At 49.0% G+C, this 24,169-nt stretch overlaps 1 protein-coding gene across 4 annotated transcripts in view; it reads left to right on the top strand.

Moving 5' to 3' along the window:
- DISP3 (dispatched RND transporter family member 3) overlaps nucleotides 1–24,169 on the top strand; it is a 104,318-nt gene that overhangs the window by 56,110 nt on the left and 24,039 nt on the right. Inside the window, exons 4-5 of one of the 4 annotated variants that reach the window (XM_054222351.1) lie at nucleotides 2,930–3,004; nucleotides 3,704–3,903. In XM_054222351.1, coding sequence (XP_054078326.1) covers nucleotides 3,802–3,903 — 102 coding nt within the window. In that variant the 5' untranslated portion in view covers nucleotides 2,930–3,004; nucleotides 3,704–3,801. Of the gene's footprint in view, nucleotides 1–2,929; nucleotides 3,005–3,703; nucleotides 3,904–5,114; nucleotides 5,424–10,425; nucleotides 10,838–20,904; nucleotides 21,123–23,115; nucleotides 23,204–24,169 lie in introns of those variants that run through there. The other 3 variants (XM_054222354.1, XM_054222353.1, XM_054222352.1) reach the window with 3 other exon arrangements.

The following is a 24,169-nucleotide window of genomic DNA, read 5'->3' as shown; positions in this document are numbered from 1 at the left end:
CTCAGGAAAATGCTATTCAGTAGTTCCTGGCGCTCAGGAGTAAAGATTCTTGCTCAGTTGTCTCCCAGTTCTTTTGCCTAAAATATATTTCTTCCCAAATTGCACAATACTTATTGCTAATATTTATGTCATGAATATTCATGATATCCTGGGGCTTCGAGACTCCATTGGAAAGGCAAGCACAGGAGGCATGGCAGCCCTGATACTCCCACACTCCATACGTACAGGGTAGAGACGACAGGGTGAGAAGGCTTGTTTGGTTATGATGTGAGCTGTGGGGTACTAATGCAGCCTGGAAGCCTTTGGGGAATGCTGGTGAAACTCCATTAAACAGTGCAGTGAAGGCCTTTTGAACAAACAGCTTCCATAAAACCATTAGCCTCACTTAATTGCAAGGAAAAGGCCCCACACGCAGCGGGGGTTTAGAATACACTCTGTCTCTCTCTACATCTGTTTCTTTTTCTCAAGCAATCTGCAGATGGCCCTCCCTTTCCCAAAGAGCTCCAGGACTGGGGAAACTCTTCCTGTCCTCAAAAGAGCAGGATTTTACCTGTCAGCGGTGGTGATTTAGTTTTCCACGTGCAAATTTACACTGTTGCTTGAATGCCAAAAATCTTCCCCCTACCGTGTTGTCCTGTGCCCAAGCAGAGGCAGCTGCCCGCCGGCAGCCTGAGCCGCGCTGCTGCGCCCTGGGCTGGGTCACGCTTCCCTTTCGCTGGTGTGGCCGAAGGCTTCCAGGCTCACTGCTGTTCAGATGGTGCCATCTGGCTCTCATGAAATATATGAGAAATGTTATCCAATAAAAGAGGGGACTGGCTGGCTGTGTGCCTTCACCTCTGTGCTCTTTGGGGAAGGGATTGTTTCTGCGTCTGGGAAATGTTTAACATAATTTTTGAGTACTAGTGTTGCCGGAGTAAGAAATAATCAGCTGGCAGTTTGAATTCAGGCCTGAGTCAGTGGTAACTAGAAGCTATTTTGCTTGATCAGGTCAGGGCTGAGGTTTATAAATACATGGTGCATAGAAATAGCTTGTGATGTGGCTTTGTTAGTTTTGCGGATAGATAGGAACTATCCCTTTCCTTGATGTTCCGTCAAGCAGGATGTTTGGGGTAGGAAAGACGAGGAGAAAAGGTCTGAGCTCTCTCACAGGAAGACACTAGGAAACAAAGAGCACAACTTCAAAAAGGCTGAGGGATGTTTCTAAACAGAGCAAGTTGTCCCCACTCCCTGTTCTTTTCCTCTGAAAATATGCTTCATCTGCAGCTCAGCATCCTTTAGGGATTGCCCTCAGGATCTGAGGGGTGTTGGATGTACCTACAGATTCTCCTGGGACACTTAGCCGGCAGCTGATGACACAGAACTTCTCTGGCTTTGGGGGCTATTGCCCGTTCTTCCTGGGTTTCTCTGTTATTTTCTCTCCACTTCATTAAGCTTACTGGTATATTCAAAGAGCCTTGCTCTGAGCCCTGGCTAACAGCAAGCACTTGGAGAAAGCTGCTCAAATAGGAAAGGTCCAAACTCCCAGGGCCTGATTCTGTCCTCAGCTGTGTCACCATAAACCCCACTGACTCCTAAGCTCAGACTCTACAGTGACATTCGTGTAGCTGAGATCAGGCCCACAGACATAAGCCTGCTCCTTTTTCATGCACCCGCAGTCTTCCACTCACTGGTGCACAGTGTCACCCTTCGATCCGGACACTTCTCTCTAACAGCCAAACACACGCATTCATTTACGCAAACACCAGTAGCCTCGTGTTTGCCAGGGACTCCAGGGACGTGCTGGCAGACTCTGCAGGCAGTCATGCGTACGCACTCACACGCATGCATTTCACCTTCCCCAGCTGGCTCCCAAGCCAGCAACGGTGTTTAATAGAAGTTCGGTGCTCAGTTGTTACCCAGCCCTCTCTGCTCTATGGCTTGCTGTCTGGTACAAACTTGAAAGCCTTTCAGGCAATCAGGCAGTAATAGACCTTGTGGAACCTGAAAGTCCCCCAAATAAAATTTACAAGGCCTAAGAGAGCCTGTCTAGCATTATTTAACGCTTTAGTAATGAGCACCTGAACAGGAAAGATTGCTTGGGTAGTTTTATTCTGCATAGATGAGCAGTCAGAATTTCAAAGAGGGGCCATAAATATGAGCAAGCAGAATGGCCGATGGTGCCTGATTTTGGTGTGGAAGGCAGTCGTGCTGAGGCTGTCAGAAGGTTAGAGAGCATGAATAAAGGGGAAGATGTTTTCCTTCGGCTTCCCAACTCCAAAAGGCACCCTTTAGCCAGGAATGGCTTTAGGTGCAGTGGCAATCCTTTTCCTGCTTGTGTCTGTGCCTCTGTGCGTGTGGCCAGGCATTTGTGAATATGCCGCTTGCTAATGAAGACTGCAGTACAGTGCTAATGTCTCTTGGTGTCACGCGTGTCCCTGTGTACCTGTGTGGTTAATGAGGACAGCAGCAGTGTGCAGCACCTCAGTCTGTGTGCTGTTTCCCTGTGCACATGTGCGGTTAATAAAAGCCACAAATAATGCTAATTCTTTGTAGATGCATTTGCATTGTTAGTGGAGTCTGCAATAAAGCACTGAAACCTTCGTGTACGGTTATGTGCCAGTAATGTAGGTACAGTTTGATACAGTTTGTGTTTATGTGTACAGATAGTGCTGCTTATGTAGACAGTTCTAGCTTGTGTCTGAGTAAAACACGTTCAGTGTTGCTGATTTAAACTAGTAATGAGCTATTTATCATTTTGGCAACACATGCTGGTTTGTTGAACACTTTTGTGGGGCCTGAGGGAGGGAAATGTTGGCAGTCAGAGACTGATGCTCTCTGAGCAGCAGGGCATGGAAGGACAGGTTAAGCCAGGTATGAAGATCTCCACTATGCACCATCCTGCCCGCCCCATCGCCAAATATTTGAAATGTTTTATTTCCTTCCAATGCAGAATGAAAAAAGACTGAAATCACAGAAGTTGCCAGAGAGCAGGACTGTCAGCGCGCAGGCACCTCTTCCCGTCCAGGTGAGTGTTCCACTACAGGGCTTTTTGAGTGCTGTGCAGACCCCTGTGTGTTCATGGAATGACATTTAACAGATGAATGTGGCAGTGTGAGTGTCTCTGTATTGACAGGGAAAGGCATATTCTTCATGTCTATATTTTAGGTGCTAACATAGCAAGAAAAAATTCTAGTTCAGCTAAGGGCTAGCATAGCTCTCTGGCATGTATGTGGCAAAGGAAGGTGTTTTGTCTGTTTACGCTGTTGGAAAACCAAGTTTTAAAAGCTAAAGCTGTCAAACTGATGTACTTCTGCCTGCAGAGTAGAGATGGGTACGGTTTGTCCGTGAGCAGGTGTTTCAGCATCGCTTTGTGTCTGTTTGCCTGCGTGTGCATCGCAGGACTTGCTGCACTGCGTTCTTGTGCGAAGAGGGGCACGGGGGGTGAGGATGGGCTCACACGTGTGTGCCTGTCTGTGCCTGGAGGGCTGTCGGAAATGCTGCCGAGGAGAATCGTGTTATTGTCTGAGTGCTGGTACGCAGCACTGACTGATAACTCCCTGCAGTTTGCTGGGCTCTGCTGTGTGATTGATTGAGCACCGTCCCTCACAGCAGCGTGGGCTCTGCTCACACCACCGGCAAAGTTAGAAAAAGAGATTTTTCCCTTAACCATACACTTGCAGTTTTCAACAGAATTGCTAACCCCACACCATCACTTTCTCTGCAGAAACCTCCATCACTGGCAGAGATGTGCAAAGCTGGTGGAATGTAATTTTACTTCAGCAGCCTCATTAAATTTGCATTCCTTGGAGCCCCACAAGGAAGATGATGGTCTGGCTTTGTCTGCCTGGCTTCCTGTTCACTTTGGGTGATGCATCAGAAAGAGCTTTGCCTCTGACACAGCCGCCAGCCTGGAGACAGGCTCAGGTGACGGGCCTCTTTTACTGTGCTGATCTCTATTTGTTATTGACTTGACAAATCTATCTAAAAACTGGGGTAAGGGATATTTTTCCTAGGCACCATCAACACTCAAATAAGCAAGAATATGCTTAGGTCACCTCCGTAATGTAGCCTGATTAAAAGCCATTCTCATCAGGTAGCTGTTCAGCAATTTACTGACATAATCCTGCTCTTGCAGGATTGTAGTAACAGGTCACCCCAGTAAAAGGCCAAGGATGGGGGGAATGTTATTCTCTCCCTGCCTCCAAAACCAGAGTGAGTCACAGAAGAGAGCACAATAAGTAAATGCAAGACCACTGTATCCAGCACAGTCATTAGAGACCTTCTGTCAACACTGAGCAAAGCCCCTGTACTGGGGGATGTCTTTATCATAAATAGGACTATTTCGGCTCCTGAAAGCCAAGGCAAGGGTCCCTGGTCAAGTCAGATGGCAAGCTGTGCAGAATGCCTAGCTGCAGAAGGGGCAAGCATGAATATAAAAAAGAGATTTCCTCTACCACCCTAGTTAATAGCCTTGCTACCTCCCAGTTAATGATTTAATTTGGGGATTGTTGCTGCATACCTCTGCCACTGAATGTGTATACATGTCTCCTACATGAAACATTTATTTAGCGGCAAGAGTACCAGCAAGGAAACCAGAGGAGTCCTTTCCAGAGTCCTGGCTCTTAACACGGAGTGTCCCTGCCGCACCGGCCCGTCCCTGCAAAAGTTTCTGGCATTTCTGTTCCAAGATGTGGCCGGTACCGGGGTGGTGGGTAGCACCTGCCCTTGGCAGAGCCGGATTCCCGCAGCCCCATTTCCTTCCCTCTTCAGACGGCAAACCAAGGGCTCCCCCTGAGGGCGGGCAGGGCAGTCCCGGGGTGCGCCCGCATCCCCGGGAGGCTCCAAGCGCTCCCCGGGGGGCTCCCCCGTTTCCTGCCCCCTCCGAGGAGGAACGCACGGGCGAGCGGGCACCGGGGACCGTCCCCAGGCGCCCTGTGCCGCTCCCCCCGCGACCGGCGGAAGCGGCCGCCCGTCCTGCCGCTCGGGGACGGGCCCCGCCGCGGGGCTGCCTCCCCGCCGCCGCCGCCGCCGCACCGGGGGCCGGCGCAGGCGGGGGCCGCGCACGGGGCAGGGTTTATAGCGCGGCCGCAGCGCCGCCCGCAGCCCGGCAGGGCGGCGGCGGCGGCAGCGGGCAGCGGCCGCGCCCGGGCGCGGAGCTCCGCAGCGGCGGGGGCTGGCGGCCGCCCTCCCCTCCGCCCCCGGGGGCCGGCGGGCTGGGCTAGTAGTCGGCCGCGGCGAACGGCGGAGCGGCATTAAAAAGCGGCGACTGCTGCTCGCTGCGCTGGCACCCGCCGGCGAGGCCGGGTGAGGACTGCGGGGACCGGGACCCGCCGCTGCTGGGCGGGGGGACGCGGCGCTGCTGGGCGGGCATCCGATACCGCGGTACCCGGCTCTGCCCCGGCATCGCTGCGAGCCCACGGCTGCTGCCGCCCGGGCGGGCGGAGGTGAGTGATGCGCTCCGCGAAGCGGCCCCGGGAGAAGGGGGGCGGGTACTGGGGGGGCTGTGGGGCACAGCCATCACCCGCTGTACCGTCTCCGCGCTGCCTGCTGCCAGCCCCCGGGCGCTCGGCTCTGCTGGTGAAGGTCGCCGTGGGGGGCAGGTCGGGGTCCCGCTGTGGCAGGCGGTGGTTAGAGGAGAGCACAGCTTGCAGTCGCATCCCTTCTTCACGCTCCCCAGTTTACTTTTTTTTTTAAACCCTCTACCTCCCCCCCCCCCCTTTTTTTTTTTTTGCTGCGAATACAACAGATAAATCCCTCAGTTGTGTGTTTAGCCAACTCTCCCTGGAAGCTCTGGAGAGTTCATGAATATGCAGAAAGGAGAGCGTTTCCCGGGGAGGCTGCCTCTATAATAAGCTGATTGAGCTGTGCCTGCAGCAGGGCTGTTCTCCTGAGGGAAAAGTTGGGCGCCAGAACTGAGCAGCTTTGTGTCCCCGACTTCACGGAGGGCTGGCCAGCATCCCTGAGGAGGAGGAGAGCCAGCAGAGGCATTCTCCATGCTCAGGGATGTTAGCAGGTCCAGCCAGGCAAGATCGTCGTCTCTGCCAACAGTTGGTGTCAAATGTTTGTCTAGAAGATGTAGAAAATCATGTACCTGGCACATGGAAGGTAGCCTTCCTGTTTTATACTGGCCTGCGTAGAAATTGTTCCTTCCTAAAAACCCCAGGTCAGTTACTTAGTAAAGACATTACATTGCTTAGCAACAGTCCCAACTGCAGCCCAGTCCCAGGCCCTTGCTATTCTGTGGTCTCCAGAGACACGCCAGAAAAACAGCCTGTGTCCTGGAGAAGTCCTGGAGAAAATTAACTGTTCCATGTTCTTTCCTATTTGGTGATGTGATGATCCAACCAAAAGAGTGGGGCTGGTTGCCACTGCCCAGGTATTTGAAGACACTTGAGGGGGGTGGGAGCTGCTGGGAGCTGAGAATATCTGAAAACCTGTGGGACAGAGGGAGCAAGATGAAAGTGGTGGGTCCCTTGGGCATGTGCAGGACCTTGCATCTGCCTTGTCGCTGCATCCTGTGTCACTTGCACTTTTGTTTTGTGCACAGGCACAGCAGCGTGCTGGTTAGCAACCTTAGCTTATGCAATTATTAGGATAGTATTTTGACAGCTGTGCTGAGTCTGTTAGGGTTTAATGTAATATGCAAGCAAGTAAGTTCCTTTAAAACAAGGCTGATGCGTGCCTTCTGCTGCAGCTGCAAGACATGACTCAAGTTAAGTGGGATGAGGACTTGTGTATTGGAAGAGAAATACTTTTATAATTCAAATGACAGAATAAACACACAGACTTTTTGCTCACAAAACCACATGTGCATATACACAAAATCTGCTACCTTAAAAGCTGATTTCTTTAAAACAATTTTCCCGTGAAAATTTGTGTGAGCCTTTGAAACTAGCTTTCTATTCTCACCAGTAAAACTTCGCTTGGGGACAATTATTTTTTCCTCTTCCTCCCCAACAACCTTGTGAAGTGTTGATAAAGATATTACCCACCGCATCAGCTTCTTTTGATTGCTCTTTTAGGCTGCGTGTCTAGATGGAAACCTAGCAACACAACAACTGTGTTGAAGGGTGATGTTTCAATAGCTACACTTCTTCTGTCACACTGGATGCATCTTCAGAGGTTAGGCTCATCAAGGCAGTCTCTTTACCCCTTTGGACCCTTATAGTTTGATTCCCTAAGCCTGAAATAAAACAGACCTGGGCTAGCAAAAAAGACAATGAAGATGGAATGGAAATGCTTAATATGATAAAAGATCCATTCCTCCTTTCTTCCTGCTGCCCTGTGAATATCTGCTGTATTCCCATGGGGAGAATACTCCACTAGGGAGGGAGAATGCCCATCTAATAGAAAAATGATTCAAGGGGAAACTAGCCATCAGCATTTGTGACTGTTTCACCTAGACTCACATGGGGAAAAGCTAAGGGACAAATGCCCTGTAGCAATATGTAACAGTATAGTATGAAGAACCAGACTGGCATTTGGGAAGTGGCATCAGCATCATTTCAATCGCACGATGTGGTGAAGATTGTGATTCCGTTTCTGGAATGTACAGGGCCAAATTCATCCTCAGAGGTAAAAAAACCTCAAAAAACCCAAACCAACAAACTGAAGTCAATGACACTTTTTTAGATTTACCTCACTGGCTATACTCTCCTGTTCTTAGCTGTGTTGCCGAATGCCCTTGTTATGCATCCTGTCTCTTTACAACAGCAGAGTAAGGCGCTGTTGCAGGGAGTCAAGGTGACAATATCTGACTGGCTTTGTGTAATTTGGGGGCACAGAAATGATGGATTTCACACTGGTGAAAATGTCTGTTAGTTTTCAGGTGTTTGGGGAGAATGCCTTTGCTAGGTGCTAAAAATTCCCTCAATACCTAGTATGTCCTTGGCCACACCTCCCAAGATCTTGTACTTTTTCAGTGTTAATGAATTAAACATCACAAATGCCTTTGTCAGGCCAATAGAAAAAGTGGCTAAGTTATAGGAGAACTTTGACCACTTCCGTACCTGTCATTTCCAAACTGTCAATGAGAAGCATTTTTAACGAGCTGTATTGTGCAGGAGTTTACGGGGGCAGCTGTGACATGTATGTATGTATATGTGACTGTATAGCATGAGAGGGATGGGATGTGTGCATTTTGGTATGGCGCTGGGGGGGTGTGTGAATATGGTGTTAACATTTTGCATCCAAAAAACCACAGCACATCTGAAATCCTCTTGTGATGCCGGTGCTCTGACATAAGTGCTGCTTATACAAAGACTTGCCTGTTGGGTACAAGTACTTAATAAGTAAGCTTGACTGAAACTGGAGAGGGATAGGAGTTCATAACCTGACGGCATATGGAAAATCTGGATAAGCTGTGATTTTTATTTCTGAAGTTTGAAGAGGTCCTACTGTGAGTCCCAGGGTCTCCGGGTGATGCTGCCATAGTCTCTGTGCATGTCAACGTGCCGTAAATCCTGGCAAGGCTCTCTTTAGCACGAAGCATTTAGCATACAGTTGGTTTAATCCTCTAATCTTATCAAGCACTGACATAAGCGAGAACTGAACAGATTAATTCATTCTAAAAAATCAAACCCTGTTATATTTCTCAATGTAGTGCCCAAAATTTCTCCTTTCACTTACCTGATTGACTTATTTTTTTTACCCATTGTTTGTTTAAAAGTATCTGACTATGGATTTGGGCTCAGCGGTGAAAGGTAATTGGCTCTCCTGTGATGTGAGTTTATCTGCTGTTAAAGAGGCCTCAGGGGATTTCAGGATCAGAGCCAGTAAAGTGGTCTGGGAGCCTTGGTTACTGGAAGTTGCAAGGTTGGCAGAGGAAGGAGCTGCTGGAAAGTGTGGGTACTTGTTACCCCCTTGGTGACAAGCAGTCCCATTTACTTTTTGTTCCTTTTGTGCCAGTCAAGAGGAGTGGAACATGTCCTTTGCGTTCCTCCTTTCCACACACCTGCCTGTTTCTCTCTCTATGGAGAGATAAAACAGTCCTCACGAGGTGTGTGTGCAAGCTGCCATTCGGCTCTGTGAATGTGTGGCCAGGGGCAGGGGAATGTGTTTCCAGGCCTTGTGATGAAGTTGAACAATGAAATATTAGTTTCTAGCACTCCGTTATGTCTCCCCTGCGATACCACAGAAGAGGCTATCTCTTTAAATGATTGATTTCACACAGATTTACTTGAGTTCATTCATCTTGATGCAGCTTTACCAAGGTGAATTTTCTCTGAGATCTTGCCTTACTGATGTCTTTTCTAAGGGCTGGATCCTGCCTCCTTTCCTCTTCCCGAGCAGTACCTTATTTCATGAATAGCTCTGCTGCGTTCAGTGAGACTGCTTAAAGAGTAAGGTGCTGTAGTGCCTGTGACTCAGACTAATGCAAGTCAATTTAAAGGACAGATTAAACGCAGTGTGAGTATGGATTGCAGTGCCTGGCCTTTAATGAATAATTCAGGAACATGGAGGAGACAGTGTAAGAGTTAAGTGCTTAATCCAGCTCTAGGTGAAGTCAGCAAGAGACTTTCCATAGACCCCAGTCCAGAATATGTTTCAGCATGGGGTTTACCTGTGAGTTTGTAAGTTGTCCCATTGATGGCAGTGTGCTTCAGGCATGAGCTACAGCAACTGTCTGAATTAGCACCCAGTAGAGTATTATTTACGACCCTCTTGCCTGTCATACTGTCATTAACTGTCCTCTGCTGCACCATGAGAGAAATTTTCTGAGGTCTCAGCACTGCTATTGAGTCATGCTTTTCTATTATTCTAAACCAGAAGAGATTAGTAACTGGAGTGCCACACCATTAACAGGAGAAAATACAGACACAAGAAGTCTGGCAAAACAAGCTGCAAGGTTTAATTTTAGTTGCTTCACGCTGGGGATGATGCCCTCCTTTTGCAAGAACAAGGCACTTGCGTGTCATGGATTTCATCAGAACTGGACACTCAGCACTTCACAGCTCAGGAGTCCACTTGTGTCTATTCCTGCCAGTGGCTGAGAGCGATTTGACTTTGTGAGGGTGAGTTGAACCCCCAGGCACTGGAACCGCTCCTAGGAGACCCGTTGTGGTGGGGATGGCAGAAGAGCTCCCTTCTGCTGATGGGAAGCAGAGGATGGTCTGCACTTGCAGCTCTTGTTTTGTGCTGTGGGTCTGTAGTAACTGGGAATCCTGTCCTTCCAGCTGCCCAGAGGGATTTGCTTTCCCGTATAGGTACAGTTCAGCTAGTCATAAGCAGTGCCGATTTTTTGATGACAGGACCAAAGCATCTCCTCTTTCTGATTGTAACTCTGGAAGTATAAATCTTCCAGTGAAACCTCTGCCCTTGCTCTCAGCCTGCAGATCCTGGCAGTGCAGCAGGCTTTGCTGGTCTGCTGGGGGGTACGCATGCCCATTGCAGAGCAGGGCACCCCAGACATAGGCTGTCTCCTGCACTGAAATTAGGGCTTCACAGGTACCTGACCTTTTTTCCTGTTTTGAGTTATCTCTGCTTGCTGGGAGAAAAGGTTTGGGGACCAAGGCTGGGATACTTTCCCTGCCATCTGCCTTAAGGCAGCAGACTTGAAAGCTGGCACAATTAATTCCTGATCTTTGCCAAGCTCTGTTAATAGGGAATGGCTCCTCCTGAATAGAAGGCAGTTCATGTTACATAAATAGTGGAGAAGGGGGAGAGGCCGATGTGTTTGCAGGGGATGAAAGACATACTGGCGGTCATCTGGTTCTTAAACTGCTGCTGGTCTTGACTCTCTGCTTCTTTACAGGGGGGGAGTCAGAGGTGAGAATCGTGTATTTTCTGCCTGGACTTCAGGGTGCGGATGCTATTGCTTCTGGGGCCTGGTTCTGCAGCTGCGATCTCCCTCGCTCTGGTAAATGCAGTCATGTCAGTGAAGTCACTTTGGGTTTGTTACTGGGAATGTGAGCTCAGGACCTACCTGCTAAGATGACTGCATGGGCAAGCTTGTATGGGCTTCAGGGCATCCTCTCTGGTGCTGCCACAGATTTTCTTGCCACCTTACTTTCGCATAGCAGACATTGCTTTGACCTGAACACGGAGTAGGGTTCTAGGAGATCTGTAGTTTTACTCTGAGCTCACTCAGCTGTCTGATGTTGGGCTAGGAAGTCTCAGGGTCTCTGTTTCTTCATCTATACGTGGTGATATATATATTTAATAAATAATAATAAAGCCGTGTGTTAAATTGACACTTTCATTTCCAGGATCATTTGGCTCAATACATTGTTTCTTTCATGGTCTATTTGCAAAAATGCATCATAGGAACCTCGTTTCCCCCTGTCTTCCCATGTTCTTAAAGGATCTGTGTATTTGCAGACCAACAGGAAACTCATGTGTTAGCATCACAAGCCTCTGCTGGGTATCAGTTTTTTCCCACTTTATGATATTGAGCATGGGAGGAGCTGGAGCACCTGGTAATCAAAGCAGAGGATTGGGAAGAGTTGGGTCCTACTGTTGCTCTGCCACAAATCTTGTGATTTCTGAGCTGATCTGGAAGGTCGCTGTAGCAAAGACAACTCTGGGTTTTGGATACCTCAGTTTCTGGGTGCCCAGTTTGTGTCACTGTTAACTGGAGTTGTAGGTACCACTGCTGCTCCCCAAATGGCAACTCAAACCAGGGTCCACGTAACCATATTAGTTGTAACTTGCCTGGTCTGTATTTAGTTTCTGTTAAAGTCAGCAAAAGTTGTGGCTGAATTCCAGCAGAGCTGGAGCTAGACTGTGGAGCCTCGCTTAATTCATTTGTAAACTTGCATATAATCCGACCTATTTCCCTAGAGGAATAAGGGAATTGGATCTGATAGGTGTTTGCAAAGGGTTTATGCAGTCTCTGATAGAAGCTGATATGATGCACAAATGCAAAGCGCTCTTTGTTCCTAGGGGGATGTGCTATATGATGACTTGTTTCTTGGCTCTGTTTTACACCCAGGAGCTGAGAATGAATTGCTTTTGAGTGCTGTATTAAGGTCTGTGGAGACAATTTGGGGAAAAAAAAGCAAACCAACACCTAATCCTTTCTACTGCGTGGGGTACAGCTGAGCATGCAACACACTTGATTCCCTGAATCAAGTAATTTGTCTTTTCGTTCCTCCTTTTAACAAGGCAAATGAATCCCTGAAGATGGGGCGGCAAACTCAGATTTGAACTAGAGCCCAATGGAGCATTTTAAATGTGACTGAGAAAAGCCCAAAGCAACCCTGGCTCCTGCTTGTAAATCAAACCTGGCCAATTCCTCTGTCTTCATATTTCCTCTGCCACCTCTTTCCCTCCACCTCCCCCCTCGCACGCCCTCCCACTTGCTCTCCAGCTAACAACTCATGCGCCAAGTTTAATCTCCAAGCCAATTTTTATGGCTGAGTTGAAATGGAAAGGTGGACAGGCCCACAAGAGCATGAAAGTGACTCAATAAAACAGTGGGCTCCATTTAAACTGAGGTCCGTGAGTCTAGACAATATAGACAGCATCTTGTTTTGAAAGCTAAATCTATTTTGCTGGAAAGCTTGAGCTAGTTCCTGAACCATGCAGGAAGCTGCTCCTTCTGGTGCTTCCTGCCAACCATTACAATTTCCAAACTCCAGGATCAGGCATCACACGCTGTGGTTCTTCAGCACCCACTGAGCACTTCTCAGTGCCTTGGACTCACCTGAGTGTCAAATCTATGCACCTGCTTTTAAATGGAGTGTCTCAGAGTTTGATGTATATGCTTTGAGACATTTTTTTTTTCCCCACATACAAACCAAATTTTACTTCCAAGGCCACCTCTTCTTTCTCCCAATCCTAACCCTTACACCTCAGCTCTGTCACTTCACCTGGGGCTCTTTGAGACAGGCAGCAAGGGGGCAACGGAGCTGTGACCTTTGGTGTTCTTTGGTCCGTTTCACTTTTGTCACTGATGTCAATATACCAGTGCACAGAGCATGGTAGAAACGCTGCAGAGTCATAAGGAGCTATAAAACATGAGCCTATGACAACTGGAAACAAGATATATCAGCAGGTGAATGTTTCATCCCCTGTGGCACTGCTTAAGCTGAAGAAAAGAAGCTTCATTCCTGTAAATCCGTTACATGGAACCAATTCCTTGGTGAAAGTTACCTCACACTAAGTGCTGAGCCCATAGCATAGGTTTCTGTGTAAGTGGTACAGTAAAGCATTTGACCTTATTTAGATTCTGATAACAGAGAGCTATACTGCAAGTAGCAGAGACAGACGAAGTTAAGACTATGATGACATTTCTTTTACAGACTTCTTGCTGTTTCTTGTATTTCTGATGTGTTGTGGGGGAGATCGTTCCTTCTGGATCTGAATCTTGGCAAACATGTGGCTAAATTCATTCCTGCGTGCACAACACCTGCGTGTATTCCCATCTATTTGGCTACGTTGCAGATCCTGGTACTGTTTGCATTTTCATTCCTCTGGCTGATTTGGGGAGTTTGTTCCCTTACTCGGACAACTGGGCGAGTGTGGTTCCACTTCAGCATAGAGCAGTGGAGTGAGTCCCTTTGAAAATCAATTTACAAATGTCTGTGCAGGAATAGCCTGTGTTTGCTTGTGGAGGGGGATCCCAGAAGGCCCTGCGACAAGGCATGTTGTGAAGGGATGGGCGATGGGATCTCAGGCTCCAGAATATGAGAACAATTCAGAATCAGATGATGTGGTTTGCCCCAGGAAAGCTAGAAAAACTAACAGCAGAGCCATGAATGTTTCCTTCATTTTTTTGCATTTTAACTGCAGGACTCGGTCCTGCAGTGAGCACAAGTAGCATCCCAGCCTGTGAATGCCTGGCTGAGGAGTGTGGCATGCGGTAAGGAAGGGGGAACAATTGCCTGAAATGCTTTGATCCTTTGCCAGATGGCAGTTCCTTGGTATCCTTTGGGTTGGACGGTTGCCTGTCGCGAGCTCCTGAGCTCGTGCAGCTTGCATGGCTGTGAGTCTCTGCATCTTTGGTGGTAGAAGGGGAATAGGGACAAGGGTGGTGTCTGTCTCTTCCTGAACTGCTCCTGTGCCAGGCTTAGATCACGCTCCAGGTCTGTGCTGGGAGGGAGGAGAAGAGGCAGCTCAGTCCTGATGGCCTAAATCTGTATCCTACGGATATGGCTTCACTGGCAGCTTCTGGGAGCTGCTGCCAGCAACATTTCCCTCCCTTGTACAGGGACTAACAGGAACCAGCTCTTAGTGTCTCTTGTCTGTATTGGGAAGCATCATGGACTCTCCCTGAGATTAATGTGTCATTAAAGCCTGTTTGCTTATTCTGAGACCCTGCCCCCTCGTCTGCTAACGGACTGCAGGACTGTGCTCATTGAGCTGTGGTAACATTTAATGTGAGTTTCTGCATGGTTGGTGCAGCTGGCAGTGAGCTTTAAGTCCTTGTACTGGCAGGGGATCTGCCGACGTGCTGCTCAGGCACTGAGGCATCTTGTCTTGTCTCCATATCCTCCCCTTCCCCTCAGGAAGTTTTCCTTCTGTTCTGAAAAACCTTGTGTTCACCCAGGTCCTGCTCTGGAGCAGTCAGCTATGGCACTAGAGGCTCTCCAGCCACTGGGTTTGACACCTCTGCTTCCAGATCTCTCACTGATACTGGGAAGATGAAAAAGCAGTGCTTTTTCATCTAATTCCAGAAGCACCAGGTTTTCATGGGAGGAGAGCAGCTAGCTGCATATGTTTCAGGGAGGGAGAAGTGTGGGAGGTAAGAAAGTCGTACCTGCTCAGATCCCACTTCATGGCTGCTGAGAGCCAGCTGGCTGCAAGCTACTTTGTGAGTCCCTCCTGATCCAGCAGTAAGTTGTCTATGGTTGACAATGGAATATGCTTGCTTCAGTTATTCCCACTCAGCTGTAGTGACTGTCAGGATGAATTCTGCCCAAAATTCAGGCCCTCACATTCTCAGAAATATGAGGCCTGCCTATATCATAGATGAGCTCAGCTCAGTGTATGGAGCTGGAATGGGGCATGAACAACCTTGGCTATGCCTTCTGCCCCCTCGTTTCTGAGAGGATTACAGCATCCCCCATTCCTCTTTCATGCTGGTATGTGGAAAGTCCTGCTGAAGAACTGAGTATGACTGAAATGCCATGGGAGCTGTGTCCCCAGCACAGATTGGAGTCCTTACAGCCTTCGTGTTGTGAATCTGGCATTTTCTTATGCCAGTAAATTATAGCAGCAAAAAGGCAAGACCTTTAGATCCATCAGAGTGAGACTTTGCAGCATCTGGAGTGAGACACTCTGGCCCATACAACTCAGACATGTGCAGATGGGACTTTTTGCCTGCACCTCCTTTTCCTGGAAGGACAGACCATGATGAGCAGAGCTGGGTGGATACAGACACTTCAGGTGAAGGGGAGTACTTGCAACATTTTCTTTTAACCTTAATTGTACTCCTTATGTTGGAGTGCAAGAAGTAGAGATGAAATAGCTGCCTGTCCCCTGCGTGGCAAGAAGGTCTGGCAGCACAGGTTGGCATTGCCGTGTTACCCCTCGTATTGCGGCTCACAGAGCCACAACCAGCACAAAGCGCCACTTAGGCTGCTGGCGAGAAAGCAGCTCACATGCGCGGGGAGGAAGAAATTGCCCTCCGCTTTCTCAGTAATGATGTAGCAGCTTATGGGGAGCCTCTGGAGAGGAGCCTTTAGGAGAGGGTGTTTTGATTAGTCCCAGAAGCACAGTGCACACACAAGCCAGCTATTGCTGGGGAGCGGCAGATGGAGGGGAGCACAGAGCCAGCCCTTGTCCTCGTACTTCCTCCTGCTGCAAGGAGCAGGTGTGGGGAGCAGGGGCAGAGCTGGGAATCCTGCAGCTGAGCATGGAGTGGTACTGGTGCCCACGGTGGCATAAACTGGGGAGCCTGAGCACAGAGTGGAATAATAAATGACTGGCAGGGGCTGACAGCAGGACTTAGCTTTCCTTTTCAGGGTGACAGTGATAGAATCATAGAATCACAGAATGGTTTGGGTTGGATGGGACATTAAAGAACACCTCCCACCAGCCCAGGTTGTTCCAAGCCCCATCCAACCTGGCCTTGAACACCTCCAGGGATGGGGCAGCCACAGCTTCTCTGGGCAACCTGGGCCAGGGGCTCATCACCCTCACAGCAAAGAATTTCTTCCCCAGATCTCATCTAAATTTCCCCTCTTTCAGTGGTATGGGAAGCCTGAGTTTATCTACACTAGCTTTGGGGATAGCTGTTTGTTCCAGGGACTTGCGAACTGGTGAATCCTCTCTGTGGTCTGAGATTCCTTCCTGGACTGAGTGACACTTCTTGGGATAATAATACAAGTCCCTGGTTTGTGGCAGCCATCTGTATTTAATGATCTGTAAAGGCTTTGCTATGAACACAAGCACTCAGGGACAGACACTGGAGCGTGGAAATCCACACACTTTTAACAAGCTTGTTATCTTGGGCCCCTGGTAGGAGGGATCCAGGGTGCTTTTGAAGTCTGTGTCAAGGCACCCAAAGGCACACAGCTGATCCAGAAGCCAGCCCTTTACTTAGCAACAGCAAGTGGCTCAGACAAAATCTAAGTAATTTTTGTAGTGGTTAGGTAAGTCATTTCTGAAGCATATCAGAGTCTCAGCTTGCTTGGCGCCCATGTGCAGAAACCTGTAAGTGCCACATGCCTGAGTGACAGCGGGGCCTTATCATTAACACGAGCAAGTAACTCAAGTGGTAAACGTGGCACAAGGCTGCAAGGCGTGTTTCCTGAGATTATAACCAAGAAGCTGTCTTCTAACACCTACAATCACTAGTTACAATAACCAGGAGCAAATTATTTTATCAGGAAATGAATTTTCTTTGGCAATGACATGCATGTTAGCAGAGTTCTTGTGTAGGTTTACCTCTGCAGCGATCCTGGGATGGCAGGGCACCGAACATGCATGGTTCGATGCCAACAAATGCTGGTGACCTTTTGCTTTGAGAAGTGCCAGTATCAGCACATTGAAGCAAGTATTTTGGTCCTTTTGGATTATTTTTTTTTTTTAAATCTGTCGGGATACAGATGCTTCCTGGAGTCACTTAGGAAGTAGCACCCTAGGACAGACCTCAAAGCTGGTACCTGCTGGACCCATGGTGGGACTGCCTCAATTTCCAAAACTAGTGCCATATGAAGGTCTCCCCCTGATCAAAGGCTGTGGGATCAGCCTTTTTCCTAATTAAGGAAACATTCAGGAAGAGTGTGGTGTTAGATAGGAAACTCAGATGGCTGAGCTAGTTCTTATTTGCAGGCATCTTACTCCTCGCAAAGTACAGTGGAGCTGCTGATTTCTGAAAGCAACAACCAAAAGCAAAAGCTTTTGCTGTACATCTTTTGTGGATCACAGCTGCAAGGTTACCTAGTTCTTCTGTCCACTTTCTTCTTGGTCTGTTCTGTGTGCAGGTAGTAGCTTCTCACACAGCAAAGCAAACACCTTTAAAACCAGTCTCTCTCCCTTTTCCCCGTATGCTGGTCTTGCAGTCCTGCTTTTTCAGCCTGTTTCTTGCCCACTTGGCTGGGTTAGAGGTAAAGAGCGATGAGGGAACTGATGGTCCTTGTGCTCTCTGGCACTGTTAAGCCTTCTGAGGTGTCCCAGTGCTGGCTTGCACGTCGCTGGCTTGCACGTCACTGGTTTGCATAGATGGTGTGAAATTGGTTCTCGTTGTAGAGGTTGGATGTCCCTTGCCAGCGTAGAGGTTTTGTTGCACAGCAATGGTTACGCTTGATGTTACAGCTCAAATTATGCTTGCAGAACAAAGCCGAGTTTGCAGTTTGTTGCACACAGCTCCCGCCTGTGCCGTTCTGTGTACTCTAAGAAATTAGGTGTCTTGGGTGTCTTAAACTAGGTGCCCAAAATAAGTGTCTATTTTTTTTAGCTTCCGATCTCCTGAGCTCCCGCATCTGTCAGATGTGGACGACACCACCCCCTCCTTCTCAGAGATGCAAGGAGAGGATTCAGTTCAGTCCTGTTTGTTCAGCTCTCAGACTCTGTCGTGACAGGCAGTGTTGAAAAGCTCATGAGGAAATTAATAATTCTGCCTCTGAGCCAGGCTTGAGCGGCATGCAGGAAATGAGGCATGAGACCACACGCTGAACAATGAGGAGAGAACAAGGTAGCGAATAGCTGCTGGGTTCGGGGAGCATCATCCATCGCATGCACTGGTAGGGGCCAGAGTCCTTGCCTTTGGACACCGGGCTTGGAGGAAAAACTGCACTGCAAAGCATTTACAGAAGGGGGACAAATTAAGGATGCTGTGTCAGCCCTGAATTTGGCATTTCCTGACTGGTGAGTGCTTGACTTTGCAGCTAATCTTTCCACACTGTTTTTGGCATGCAATTATGAGTAGATCTAATCAGTGCTTGTCAGACACCTGGAATAGCAGGCGGGTGCAGGCAGGAGACCCTTGATGTTGTAGGCTGACAGTGCTCCAGCCAGCCTTTGTCCATTCTGAAAGCAGGTCGATAGATCGTAGAATCACTAAGGTTGGAAAAGACCTTTAAGATCATTGGGTCTGACTGGTTCCTTCCATTTCCAGCTGCTCTTAATCCTAGCCAGGGTGTAAAAGTGCCTGTAAGGGGAGAGAAGGGTAAGAGAGTCAGCAGTGAAAGGACACCTCAGTTAGGAGTGAGTGTGCATGCATGTACTTAATTTCATAAACTTTGGGAGGTAAGACAATCCTCCATCCTTTATGCAGCCCTATCTATTGTCTTGCCTCCTGTGGGCAAGTGGAATTGCAGACGATAGAGCTTTAAATACATATTTAAAAAAAAACCTGTTGAACTTTTTTCCCAGCAAACACATTCAGATCATTGCGCTGCAATTCCAATAGCACTGTGCTGCTGGAGCATTTTGACGTCATTCTGATCTGCAAAGTGCCTGGGGTCTGACAATGTTTTGGTGCATTTTACCAAAGGATTTAAAGCAAGTGGGAAGGGAAATGCAAAGGGCCCAGAAAGACAACAGATTAAAGCCTTGTTGCTGCATTCTGCTGTAGAGCTGGAAAAGTAGACCTGCTTGATTAATAATGGTGGAGCCAGCCCAGCCAACGGTTTAAACCAGTGCCTTTAAGCAGTATGTGCATCTCTGGGCTTGTGTCCCACTGAAACAGGTTCTGGGTAGTGTCCTCAGACACAGGTTCTGGTCAATGGCTGAATTAAGCCAGTGTTTTCAGAAGTATTTCAGGAGATTCAGGGTCAGCTGTGCAGGGCCTGCTTTATTTTTCCAGGCGTGCAACACCTCTGAAAGTCAGACCCCCAATTAGGGGCCCAGAAATTGTATCTGATTCCTCCTTACTGTTTCTTTTTCCCCCACTGGTGAAAGGTAGCCTGCACTGGCAAAGGGCAACACAAAGGGCTTCCTCCATGCACTCAGTCATGGCTGCATTGAGAAAAAGCCCTTCTTGGTTGGTTTTCAAAATGATGCTTCTAGGCTAGTCTCAGTGATTCAAGTGCAGAGCAAAGCTCTGGTCCTGAGTCTCTGTCACTGTAGAGCCCTGCTTTAGAGTGGGTATACATTAGTGATACCCTCCAGTTATTTTTTCCTGGCCAGAGCTGTGTACAACGTTCTCCAGCATAACAGGGCCTGGGAGGCACTGTGTCCATCCCTGCTATCGACTGTGCATTGTTACAGAGAGGTAGCTTTTTGCAGGAGCTGGGTGCTCTTAGGATGATTTTGCAAGCACAAAGCCCATTTCTCTCCCTCTTAGAGGAACTTTATATAGCTAACAAAGGGGCCTACAGCTGCCTTTGGTAGAAACTCCAAGAGTTTTCAGGAATGCAAATAGGATCACAAAACTGCTAGCTCTGCTCTGAAAGCTTTGCCCATGGGAGAAATGAATGTGAAGTTTAATTATTTTGTCGATAGGAATCTCCCATATTACAGAAATTGTCTTTCCCTCCTTCTTGCCTTGTGCTTTCTTTCCTTTTTTCTTTCTAGCTTGCTGATGCACAAGGCTTCCTTTTTCCTGTAAGAAGGAACAACTGAGTAATTGAAATGGAACACTAGTGAGGACTTCTTAATCTGAAAGTCAGCATTAATTAGTCAGGTCGGGTGTAATTAGGTTCCTCATCTGTCACTGCCTCTCCCCAACTTGTCAATGACTTTCTTCTATACTAGATTTCACTGAAAAAGAACTCCGTCACGTGGGAGCTGCATGGGGTTTTTTCTTGGTTGGGGTGCAAGTGAGCGACAATCCCTGCAGGGCTGTTGGGGTCTGAGCTGGATCCCACCTGCTGCAGTTAAGGGCAAAACTCTTGCTGATCTTAAGGTCTCCCAGGTTTGGCTTTGTCCCTTCTTTTCTGCTGTGTGTAAGGTTCACAGGAGCCATAATTATTCCTACCCTGTGCTCCACGGCCCTGCAGTGCTTTAAATGCTTAATTCAATCAGACTGGTACGTTGCAGCAAGAGGTGGAGGATGCCCAGGTTAAACTGCTGAACAGGGGTGCAAATATCAAGGGGCTCGGAGGCCCAGTCTGCCAGTCACTGGTTCATCTGTGACGGTCATCCAGGGAGGAGGGGGGTGAGCCTCTTCCATTGGCCTCTGGCAGAATTCATGGCTGTGGTGCTGAGGTTCAGTTGCAGGTTGTCTGGTGTGCAGCGCCGGGGGGTGGCTCAGATCTGATGTGAGAGAGCCTCTATGCTCCTCTGGACAAAAGTGTGCCCATTGTCACTGAAAAAAATAGCCTTGGCAAGGAGACCTTCCTTGTCTTCCTCCTCTCCACACTGCTGCTGTGGCCTTGAAGAGGCAAACCAGATCATCAGCTGGATCCTGGCGTAGGATAGTACCTTCCGTAAAGCTGTGTGTCTTTACACCAACGCAGGGTTGGAAGATGTGAGTCTCTCCATGGCCATGTCTCTTTGCTGTGATGGATTTTCTGAACTCACATCTTCAGATCAGGAAGTTTCTTCATCCCGGGAGGGTGCTGAAATGGTCCAGCAGTCTGAAGGCTGAATGCTAAGGGAGGACTGTACTACAGACTGCTCCTTCCCTTCCCCTCTTGAATCCCCCTCCTACCCTCCCTTTCCAGCTCAGTTATTTTTCTACAGGGTCCCTCCAAGCTCAACTGTGCTTGCTTACTTCTCCCCACTTCCCTGTTCCCTATCCCCAGGTGGTTCTTGGCTGTCTGAACGAGCGAGGCAGCACAGATGAACGTGTGCCGATGCCAGGCCAGGAGGTGGGTGAGCTGAACGCAAACTGTGCAGGCCCAGCTTTGCCAGAAGAGAGCAGGGTCTGTGACTTCTCTACAGCTGTTAGGCAAAAGCCCCTTCGCAGCTTACTCTCCGTAGGCGGCTCTGCAGAGCAGAACTACGCAGCTCTCCAGCCCTGCTGTTGAACTTCATCCATATCGTGGTAGTATGGGGAAGGGAAGGGGCCTCACATTTTCCCCGTGTCAGGTACACTGGGGAGACCTGCCCCTTGCTTTGCCCCTGTCTTGCTCTGAGCTGGCTGTGCAGCGTGCAGCCTGCCCACGCGGTCTGCCTTTGCAGGGCCGTGCAGAAAGCAGGAGCCGCTGCAGGCTGTGTGGGTAGGCTTTTGGAGCTCTTTGTGCTCGAGCAGCTGGTTCAGGGGCTGTCCTTCACTGGGTGTGTGGTGGCAGCCTAGCCCCCTTCTCAGCACGCATCTATTGAATGCTTATATGTTGCTGATGGAAAACCCTGAAAGCATCAGGAGAGTGGGAATGGGGTCCCTGACATGGGCACGCCATGGTGACATGGGCACCCCATGGTGACTTCAGCTGTGGCTCTTAGTATTTATTTGCTAAGTGCTCTGCCCAGTTTCCTTTACTTTTCTCTGACTTGATTGAAGCTCTGCCTGTAGCAACACCTTAAATCTGAGCCAGGAAGCTTCTTTACAGGAGGTTCTGCCACCCTACTGGTGGCAAAACCAGTCCTGACTGGTTTTGAACGAGGAGAAAGCCTGTTTGCTTTGGAAGGGGCAGAGGGAAGCCCAAGAAAGCTGAATGCTTATCTCAACAGGCTGAATCGGTGCCTCTTCTCCAAAGAAACAGATCCAGGGCTCCTAGGAGTGCTCTTATCCTCTGCTCCTTCCAACCTGGAGCAGGCTAAGCTTGCACAGAGGCGAGGCAGAGCTTTGATTAGGGCTGCAGGATTAGGTCCACTGTGCATATTCTGGAACTGAAAAACTAACTGGGCCATGCTTCAATGCTGGGAGTCCCTGGGTAGCACAGGAAGCGGTGGAAGGAAAGCAGGCCAGCCCCCAAGTAGAATTCAAGCAGAAAAAATGCATTAACTCCCCTTCTGGCTGATTTCAGGGTTTATCTCCCCCGCCGATTCAGTTTGCCATGTTTCGGGTTGGATAAGCTTTCATCCTGACCCAGGCAGGATCTGACGAAGGCGGTAAAGCCAGATGAGTGCCAAGGGCAACGCTAAGAGAGCTGTGTCTGGCTTTGCAGCCGAATCATGTGGTAAACTCTCTTTTGAAGGGAGTTCAGAGCTGTGGTGGAACTAGGGCAGGATGCTCACGCGTGCTTACACCGCATGCAGAGGGAGGCTGTCACCGTCAGGGGCAGCACAGCCCAGGTGCCTCCCTCCCCTTGCCCTTCCACCTGGACCAAATCTTGATCCTTCCCTGACTCAGTTCCCACATGACGGCATATAATCTTGGGTCTTTTCCACCATTTGCTGTGCTGGAGTTCACACCAGCATCAGAATTTGTACCAGTCTTTAGCTAGAGGTTAGCACGTCTTGGTCTTCATACATTGTGGATGCCCGTCTGTCATAAGGTGGGATTTGTAGTGACCATGAGAGTGGATGGAAGAGCCAGAGGGAGATGCCTGAGGTCTGATCCCTTCCTTGGGTTGAGGATTTAGCTCTTGGTTAAAAAAGATGGTATGATTCTTTTTCTGCTGGCTTATTACTATCTCATTCTCTCTCGTTTCCCTTTCTTGTCACGTCCAGGCTCTTCTGTTTCAGGATTAGAATCTTTTCCCTCCTTCTCCTCAGTAGCTCAATAAATGGGAAATTATTATGGCTCTTTACCTCTCTTTCTAAAGAGAGAATACATATGCTTGATCAGGTCTTGCAGTAACTCCATGCTGGAGTGGAGGTAACTGCATGTACACACCAGCTTGCCCAGATGGGATGAGGTTTGCAGCACCAATCTGCACTGCTAACGTGAGCTGAACTTGTGGCTTGGCTCTCTCTTAGAGGCAGAAGGGTGACGGTACTTCTCAGCCCAGCAGTGGATGGGACTTACACACTGGCTTGCACGTGCTGAGGATGTCTGTCTGCAAAGGTGGGCAGCCGGGGGGGACCTGAGCTGGGGCTGGTACTGGGCTGTGTTCAGGGGGGCTGGCGGGCCAGCAGGCTTTGGACACACAGGAGGGTGTCACTGCCCTCCACTGCTTTGTCAGCATTGATGGGATTCTGGCTTCTCTGTGGTGGGAGTTTGGGAGTATAGAATGTGAGAAAGAAGGCAAAACTGCAGCAAGGAGCAGCTGGGAGAGGATTTATATGCAGATTCAGGGACTTGAGGAAGCTTCTCCCTGCCATGGTGCAAGTAAGGCTGTCCGTAAGCACCAACAAAAGAGCACATGGGTATGCATGGCCAGGAAGTTGAGCCGAAGGATCGCTGGTGCACCAGTCGCTGGTTTAGGCAGCCTTGTTCATCTGCTCTTGGCCTTGCCCCAGGGCCCAAGGCTCACACAGTGATGCGTGGCTGTTCAGGGAAACTTTCAGATGCTCCCTGACTGTTTAGGATTATGCATCCTGAATATTAAAGAAATCTTAATGGAGACTAAAATCAGCTAGATTTCTCCTAACCTTTCCAGAGACTTGAAAAAGCCCTCTTTGCTTTGTTCTTGCTAACAGCCCTGTATGCGAAGGGGGAAACAAGACAGCAGAGCTTTGTGAGCTGCTCTCTCCTCACCCTATTTGTTAGCCTCCTGAGGATGTGGAGGTCTGGCAGAAGAGGGACTGTGGCCATCTGCCATCAGTGGTGCCCATCTAGTTTTGCACTATGAAGTTGCAGAGCAGGAGGAGGATTCAGCACTGTCTTACACATGCCCTCTCTGCAGCCTGGCCGAGGTGGTGACCCAGCTGCGTGATCCTAACCACAGCGAGGGGTTGGGAGAGTCCCTGCTCTCACACTGACAGGAAGGGTGGGATGTTTTCTGACAGTATCAGTTGCAGATTAAAGCCGCTGATCAACATTTGTTCTTTCATAGGTGTGGGCAGGAGCAGGGAGGCTGGAGCTCAGAGG

The sequence above is a fragment of the Rissa tridactyla genome, chromosome 16, assembly GCF_028500815.1.
Source record: "Rissa tridactyla isolate bRisTri1 chromosome 16, bRisTri1.patW.cur.20221130, whole genome shotgun sequence".
Taxonomy (NCBI): Eukaryota; Metazoa; Chordata; class Aves; order Charadriiformes; family Laridae; genus Rissa; species Rissa tridactyla.
Note: the sequence above shows the minus strand (reverse complement) of the source record. Positions and strands in the feature narration are given on the sequence as shown.